The 8,227-nt window shown below is 49.3% G+C and overlaps 1 protein-coding gene across 1 annotated transcript; it reads right to left on the bottom strand.

Annotated features, from left to right (window-relative positions):
• Positions 1–353: 353 nt before the first annotated feature.
• ABOM_007653 (mitotic regulator LTE1) lies at positions 354–5,459 on the bottom strand (the record flags this gene model as incomplete). The annotated part of the gene is made up of 3 exons (XM_022534782.1): positions 354–601; positions 661–4,985; positions 5,071–5,459. 3 exons carry the CDS (start codon positions 5,457–5,459, stop codon positions 354–356), a joined length of 4,962 nt encoding a protein of 1,653 aa, XP_022387123.1.
• Positions 5,460–8,227: the final 2,768 nt, after the last annotated feature.

Genomic DNA, 8,227 nt, shown 5'->3' with positions numbered 1-8,227 from the left:
GGTCCCATATCGACAACGCTAATGCTCGCAGAAGTAACCTCAGGCCCGAACCGATATCAGATCAATACTCAGACAGCAACATTCCCCCAAGATTTTAACTACAAAAACAACATGAAACAAAAAAAAAAGAAAAAGGACGGGCGGGCGGGCTGATGCAAGGTTATAATGTACATGTGTTCGCAATTCATGATCACAAATAACAAAGTCGTTAACAAATGTCAATCGCACAAAGCAAAAAGCTCGGGTATTATGAATGGGTATAATATCGGGTATACTTCGAAGGGATCAAATGTGACTTTGGGCTCCTCCTTTTCATCTATTCTCGTGAAACCTTGCCGGGCAACGGTGATCGATTACTCAAGCTGCTTGCTATGAGTTTGGATTTCTTCTTCCGAGAGCGATGCAATCCAAAGACAGCGTTCGATGATGCCCTGTACCGGCGCGAATGTGTACTTGGTACTAGCATCAATCAAGCGAAGCAGACTTTTCACTATCTTAGCGGTCGTGCGGTAGCGTTCGAAGTTGATCAAGGGCTCTCCGTCATGGGCCGCAACCTGTGCCGGCTTCTGGGAGTTGTACGTAAGGTCATGTACATACAGACCTAATTCTACGATTAGCCTTCGTTCTCAGACTATATGTGGGCTGAAAGATAAAACTTACCAACAAAGGGAATGCAGCCCCCTTGTACATTTGCTGTTTCCATTTCGACACGAAGGTCATGGAAATTACGCACTGGCTGGATAAGCACTTCCATATCTCTCAAGAGACCTCTATCATCAGATGGCACAAGTGCCCAAGTCTTTTTAAGCCGAGAGCAATCAGTAGAAGATAGCGCGATAGCAATCTGAAGCATAGTCGCATAATTACACATGCGTCTGGCATGTGCAGCCGTATGGATGAACTTGGCAATAGTGCGGGCCCGCTCATGGATATTACGTGTGAGAACGATCTCCGAGAGGATCCATTTCACCATTAGGTTGAAACGTCCCACAACAAGATCGATGCCCCGGCGCTCTTCTTCCATGAGAAATTGCACCCAGCTCACTGACAAGGGAGATCCACTACTCCATCTCATGTCAACAAGATCCTTCCAGTCGATTTCACTAAGCGCAGCCATTTCTATTATGGTCAACTGTTGGGCGAGATTTTGAGATTCGCAAGAGAGGATGAAAGGTACATGGTCAGGTTCGAGATCCCGGTATTGACGGTCCCATTCGGACCGAGAAAGAACATCGCTAGAGACGTGTTGTGTATCTATTGGTCGAACGTGCGCTGACTCAATGTTTCGACTGGGAGATGGATCTGGTGTCAATGGTGGGGCCTGGAAAAGGGCAGGGTTCAAGGGAGATGCACAGGAGGTCACAGAACGATGTTGTATGGTCATCGGAGGCGTAGGGGGGTGCGCGAGAGGATGGCGTGGTATACCTAATGATGACCGGCTCATGCTGTCTGTATAAAAGGAAAGCCGTTGATCGGCCACCTCTCGGGGATCGATCAAGTTAGCTGAATCCTCAGAAAGGCCTGAGAGACGGTGACTAAAGCGGTGAGGCGCTGGGAACGTCGACCCTCGTGGAATGCGCTTAATACTCTCGGTCTCCTTCACAATATCGAAAGAAGGGTGTGATGATTCTGTATCCCATGTGTATTTACTTGAAGCATCACTTGGCTGGACTCGACCAGGCGCAGCCTGATGTGAATTGGTTCGGCTCTGGCTAGGCTTTTTCATTGATTCATCGCTCAATCCGCGCTCAAGGAGAGGTATAGAGCTGTACGAGTCTTCCGACTCTGCGAGCGACTCGGAATAAGGCCTGCGAGGAACACTGCGCCCTCGGAAGTGTGAATAAGCCGAGCTTTCGCTGGCCAAGGTTTGGCGTCTATGGGTCCCAGTGTCCCATCCGGTGCGGGTATGAGTGTGGTAGAACTCCTGTTCACGTGCACTACCCTGAACCTGGTTGTTCTTCTGCGACTCGGCAGCAGTTTCAATGGGCCCTCCTGTCCATTTGCCTTCAAGCTTCATCAATGCTGACTCAACTCCCCCGTCGTCGTCGTCTGGGATTTGCGCAAACTGTGCGATGGCCGCCTCGAATGAACGCCTTAGGTCCTGTGATGAATGTGTTTGTAGGAGTGAGAATCGAGGGTTAGGCGGAATTAAATGGGTCTGAGGCCTCGAATGAACATCTATCGAATGAGTGGCTCCGCTATCAGCGGTGGAACTCCGGTATGTGGCACCAGACACAAAAGATGCTGGGTGTGAGGGCAATGGACTGCCAAGGCCATCTCGCATCTGACGTAGATCTCCACCAGGGCGTCTGCGAAGCGTCGGACCAGCCGGTTTTTCAAGGTTTCCTGGAGAGCCTTGGTCTATACTCGGAATATCTGGCTCGGCAACCACTGCCAAACGCTGTCTTGATATTCCGCTTTGGAAAGAAGCATACTTGCGAAGACGAAGTGATGGCGACGTCCTTTTCCATGACGTTGATCCACGCCCTACAGAGCTAGATCTTTGTGATGCAAAGAGGCCAGGCGGGCGCAGAAACTGGGAGGCTCTGCTGAGTGATCTAGAGTCCGTGTCATCGAAATATATGGGCAACGAATATTCGTCACCGGCAACTGTTGACCTTTGGGACTGAGGGTAGAAAGAAGCAGCTCTTGGAGTAATGGGTGAATTCTCTCCGTTAAGAAAGCCAGGGGGTTGTTCGAGACCCACCGCGCCGGACATGAGAGGATTCCTAAAACCAGTGTCATCAACGATGACGATAGATTTACTGCCACCCGTCAAGACACTCTTAGTTCGACCTTGCTCAGGCCGAAGGACCGGGTGGTCAAGCTCATCGATATCCACCCCAGGTCCGAGCCAGGATCTTTTGGACCGCAAAGAACCCGCCTCCTGAACTGGGTCACCTTCTTTGGCGTCGACGTACCCAGTAAGAGCACGGTGATATTGTTGAAACGACCTATCACACAGGATATCAATCCTTGTCGGTTTCTTGGCCGCAGTCGCTGCCTTTCTGTCTCGGTAATAATCTGAACCAAACGCGACATTTGTTGGCATAGCTGACGTTTTTCCTCGAGTTGACGGGGCGAAAGGCCCGTGTATATTCCGTGTAGAGGTACCTTGGCCCCCATTTCTGCTGTTCAGAGCACGGCGTATCGACCCAATAATAGTCTTAACACCAGAACTCGAAGTAGCAGGCTTAGATGTCTGCTCAGGCTGGCTTCGTCGGTCCGTGCCGGAAGACAACGGTAAAGGGGGAGACGGCGGGGCCATCATTGTCATGTACGACTCAGCCGGAGCATACAGCTCACCGCGTATTAAACCACCAAGGTTTAAGCTATCCACGGCCGAGAGGTGCCCTTGCGAGTCGAGCTTGAGCAAAGACAAAGGCGCTCTGCCGTCTCGCGCAGAATCCGAGAAACTGCCACTGCGTTTATGTGCATGGCTATGAAAGGGGAAGCGCCTCGATGTGACTGGGGAAGATGTAGGGGGATCCTGCAGGGAACCCACTGGATTCAAAGGCGCAAGAGGCACTGGATGTGGGCCCTTGGTGTCCATAACTGACATAGAGAGGCGTTTGGGAGATTTAGGCGGTAGAGAACACGACGTTGCGTGAATACTCCGGTCACTGTCCGCCGAAACTGGCATACTCTTGGCTGTAGCTGATGAATCATTCCGCACATGTGGTGGCCGAGGCCGGCCTTCACGGTCCTGGCCACTTGTAGTACGAACCATTTTTAGATGGCTTTCAGCACAGCCTGTCGCCAGTTGTTCATCACCACCCGGAACAATGAGGTAATCCGGGGTGTGATATGCGATGTGTTGGTCCTGAAAGTCCCAGTAGGCAGAACATCTTCCATACCAGCATCGCTTGAGGTCGATGAGGATCTTTAAATCACTCGTTCCGCCACCTTCTCGAGCCTTGACACTATCATACATACGATTGATCGTTTCACAGAAACGAACCCGAAGGTCATAGTCGGGAATAAAATCGTCGACAAAGTAATTCAAGATCCAATGTCGAAGAGCTGCAAACGTGCGAATACGAATGATTCTCCCATCGTCTTGCAGGCGGTTAATCGCCCATTGCAGTCGTGCAAGCAGAAGAGCAAGGAGAGAGCTGGCGGAGAGATAGGAACGAAAGGTGAGGAAGAAATCCGAGACCAATTCATAATCCATGAAAGATTCAGACGATATCTGCGCGACAATGCGGGCCGGGGTAGCAGCGCTGATATCCTTGGTACGTGGAACATACCGAACTACCCGATCATCATCCATCTCCGAAGCTAAATTCTCGAAAATGGACGGCTCAATGGGTTCCTTTAGCTCGTATAGAATTGGTTTGTCGGTGGCAGTAGAGCCCCGAGTTAACTCTATGGCAGGTGTTCCCGAAAACATCGAGGCGGCAAAGGACGGCCTATCTGGTTGGTTAAGATAAACATCAGAGATCGGACCCTGGCTCAAACTTTCCCGCAAGAAGCGCGCGGCGAGACAGTTGTCCGATAATGAGGCCCTCGAGTATATAGAATTGTAAAGGGGGGTGCTTCCATCGGCACCAAGATGGGAAAAGTCCCAGCCGTAATGAGGTATTGAAGTCCCCAGGGTTGGACGTAAAGATCCATCTGCAGACTTGGGTCGGTCGTCCGATCGATCAATGAAGATACGAAATTCTCCGTTGGTCCCTGCGCGAAAGGTTGATCCCTGCTCCGAGATTGTCGAAAAAGAGCGTGCTCTAGGGCGCGGACGATAGAGGGAACGATACGGTCCAGATCGCGTCGATTCCGTTTTAATCGACTGACCGTCGTCGCATGTTTCTTCAGGTATGAGTTCCGGGCGCAGCTCCGAGAGCTGCGAGTTGGACCACCGAGAAGGTTCGTCCACTCCATGACCATCGAGTCCACGCGAGTGGACGTGGTCGTCTTTAGATTGGTCGACGGACGGAGCAAAGGGCTGCGGACGAGGTTCCTTGAGAGACTGGTTACGAATCGGTCTAATAGATAAGCGCACTAGTTAGTTTTCTGTTCAGTCCGTCACACCCGTCGCATGGGTCCTGGCGAATTACAACCTGGCCTTACCTCAGGAAGATCTTTCCATTCTGACCAACATTTCCCACCGTGAAATGGTTCGCTTCCCTCGCTGCTGCAGGCGTATCACGTGGAGAGGCTGGTGCGTCGAGTCGTTTAGATGAACGCTTCCGAAGCAATTCATGGCTGTCCTTCACCCTTAGAAACGAGGTTGCTATTCTCTCCCTTGCTGTCTTCGAGCCCAACTTTGTTTTCTCTCCCACGTTCTTTCCCTGTGCCACTGTGTGGGCGCGTCGCAAAGTGCATGTCGCATTCTTGTCCTCGGGGGTGCTCTGCGTATTCGAACCCAAGTTACGTTCGAGTAAAGTTGTTATCGATTTGCCTTGTGCATGGCCAGGTTTCCCACCGGGCGACTCAACGCGCGACAAATTCGGCTCCATATCGGATAAAGTAGTGTACCCAACACACGCTGCTTCTCAGCAAGGACCAGGAGAGGGTCCCTCCCCTTACGATGGCAAATATAGAATCTTTCATCCACCGTGTCGAAAAATTCTAGATGGTATAAGAGAGCATTAATAGCCTCAGCCGGGATCGCAGTCCGTTCTTGTGACACGACATGACCAGACTCGGTACGATTGGAAAGATCAAACGTTCGTGTAAAGGCGACGGGACATGGGGCTTTTTTTTTCTTTTCTTTGCGATGTTGTAGGGAAGATGGTAGTAGATGTTCGGGAACAACCGGAAAAAAGGCTAGGAGAAGAAAGAGAAACGAACGAATGTAAGTACAGTGAAGATAGAGAAATAATATCGATAGGGAAAGTACCAGTAAGAACGACGTAAACAGTGATCATTAAAAAAAGAACGGGATGAAAAGAGTGGAGGAGCGGCGCGGTGGAGTTGGAGAGGAAAAAGAGGCCTAAGGTACAGATTTAGTGGCCACTAACCAGTGAAAAACTACCGTACTCCGTACTAAAAAGAGTTCCAACAGAGCGGAACCATCCACTGCAGCCGAGAGGAACCATCCAGCAAGTAGTCCTGTTGGGGGAACTTGGTACATCCATACACACAGTTATACACTGAAGAAACTCCAAAAACGACTGTTTCCGTTTTTCCTCTCCTTTTGTTTTGTTTTGAAAATGTTTCTTATTTTCCCCAATCTACCCGCGAGGCAAGGCACTGAAGGAATTTCGGCGCATTCTGCGGAGTATCTGATAGTCAAAGTATATTTCCTGAAAGCAAGTATGTTCACTCGTTACTGACGAGAGGGGAGTCCCTCTTTCGAGGGATTGCAGATATTAAGTCACCCACTTGGCTTCACCCTCCGACGATGATCTTAGCCATACCAAGTGCGGAGTACTCGTGAACTACTATATCGCCTCCTCGCTACTAGTAGTTCCCTCTAAAAGTCGGTCAGCTGAGAAGGTGTTGATCTACTACCAAAATCCAGATCGTGGGACGACCTCGTCCGAGCAAATCGTAACCGCGGTACTACTATTTAGGAGACTAAGTACGGAGTACTAGTCCGCGTGAGACGACGCGTCTATCTCTGGTCAAGGCTGTCATGCCATACACTAGACTTTGATCGACTCGACTTTCTGTACCGACTTACTCACCACTTGATGCTAGTTTGGAGTAAGAGTCCCTGGAAATGAGTGGATTACTTACCTATTACATGATGATAATGGTCCATAAAAATGGACTCGTCATGGGCGCCTTCAGGCCCGACTCAACAAAATCGATCGAATCCAAACCTGTCTATTCTACACCTGCTGTCGATACTCGTACATCGAATCTACACTCGACACCTCGATCTGTCAGTTCAGACTTTCTGTGGTCGGCTTACCGACAGTTGATGTCTACTTCAATAGCTTGCGAGGTAGCATCGAATAAGCCCTCAGAAATACTACCTCTCGGAGCTAAAATAAAAAGAAAAGAACTCCATGATTGGGCCTAATACCTTGGGAAGAGTAGAGCTCTTTTTTTCACCTTTTTTTTTCTTTACGTATCAGATTTCTTTTCCTTTTCCTGTGTTAATAAGGGTGCAGTCTCCAACCTCGGAATTTAGAGACAGTAATGTGGAGCCTCTTGAAAATTGGGAATTTGGGCACATCGAATGATCAGCCCATTTCTGACATCCTGGATCTTACCCAACATTCATGAATACCCCTTAAATCCAACATAGGGGATATAAAGGCTAGGGTAGAGAGAAGATAAAGAAAAGGAGGTATTTCTTGAGAAGTCTCCTCGGCTACAATGGAAGACAAAAGGGTTAAAAAAGGGGGGGCTAGAAGAGAAATGAAGAGAGAAAAAGGTCATCAGTAATAATAATGATGACTAGCAGGAAATCACATTGGCCAATCCGCCTAAGCTTCGTGCAGTCGACTTACATTAGCACCTGCGTTGGTCGGGGTATTCAGAAGCCGTTAGGTGCCAATGACAGGAAGAGTTCAGGGCCCCAGAATGACAGGAGTTTTACCAGCCTCGGGAATGATGCTGTTCATCAACCCTGGACTATCATTCTTCCGGTTAGCCTGTTGACCGTTGTGGCGGGTCTGAGGCCGATCGTCTCTTAGCGTCTAGCAATTAAGGGATGCGAAGACTCCTCAAGCAGGACAGCTCTGCCAGGGTAATTTTCTCAAGATCAAAATAAAAACAAACTAAAAAAGGATCATGTCTCCTTTTCAGGTAGCTGGACCTCTAGAACGTTCTATTCTTAGGAAAACAGATAGATCTATGGAGTATAATGGTCGGATCCTCTATATGAGAGCGTAGCTTTGTACTCCGTACAGTACGTACCCAATCTCCATTCCAGTTCGTTGATTAGGGAAGTGAACGGGCGCTGTCCCGTCTCAGAAGGCCAAAGAGTAGGGGAAAACTACCCAAAAACATGATCAATAAAGTACATACAAGGCAACCCAAACGGACGATAGGAGTCTAGCCCACAAACCGACCTCTTGTGTTAGGGCTTTAAACTACTACTGCCGAAATTTGGATGTCAAGCGCCGAAGCCTTGCAGTACCTAAGTGGATCAATAGACCCAAATTCGGTTGGACGCTAGAGTGTGATCTACTCGACTTAGGGAGCACGAGAAGTTATCCAAGATCCATAGAGGAAGGCAGCAAATAGGGTGAAGTTCGGATCAGGGAAGTTGACGGGTCAGAAGTCAGAACCCACCTCCCAGCCGTTCCGCGAGTACGAGTAGGAGGTA

The sequence above is a fragment of the Aspergillus bombycis genome, assembly GCF_001792695.1.
Source record: "Aspergillus bombycis strain NRRL26010 chromosome Unknown contig00071, whole genome shotgun sequence".
In the NCBI taxonomy this organism is placed as follows: domain Eukaryota; kingdom Fungi; phylum Ascomycota; class Eurotiomycetes; order Eurotiales; family Aspergillaceae; genus Aspergillus; species Aspergillus bombycis.
This window is presented reverse-complemented; position numbering and strand designations above follow the sequence as displayed.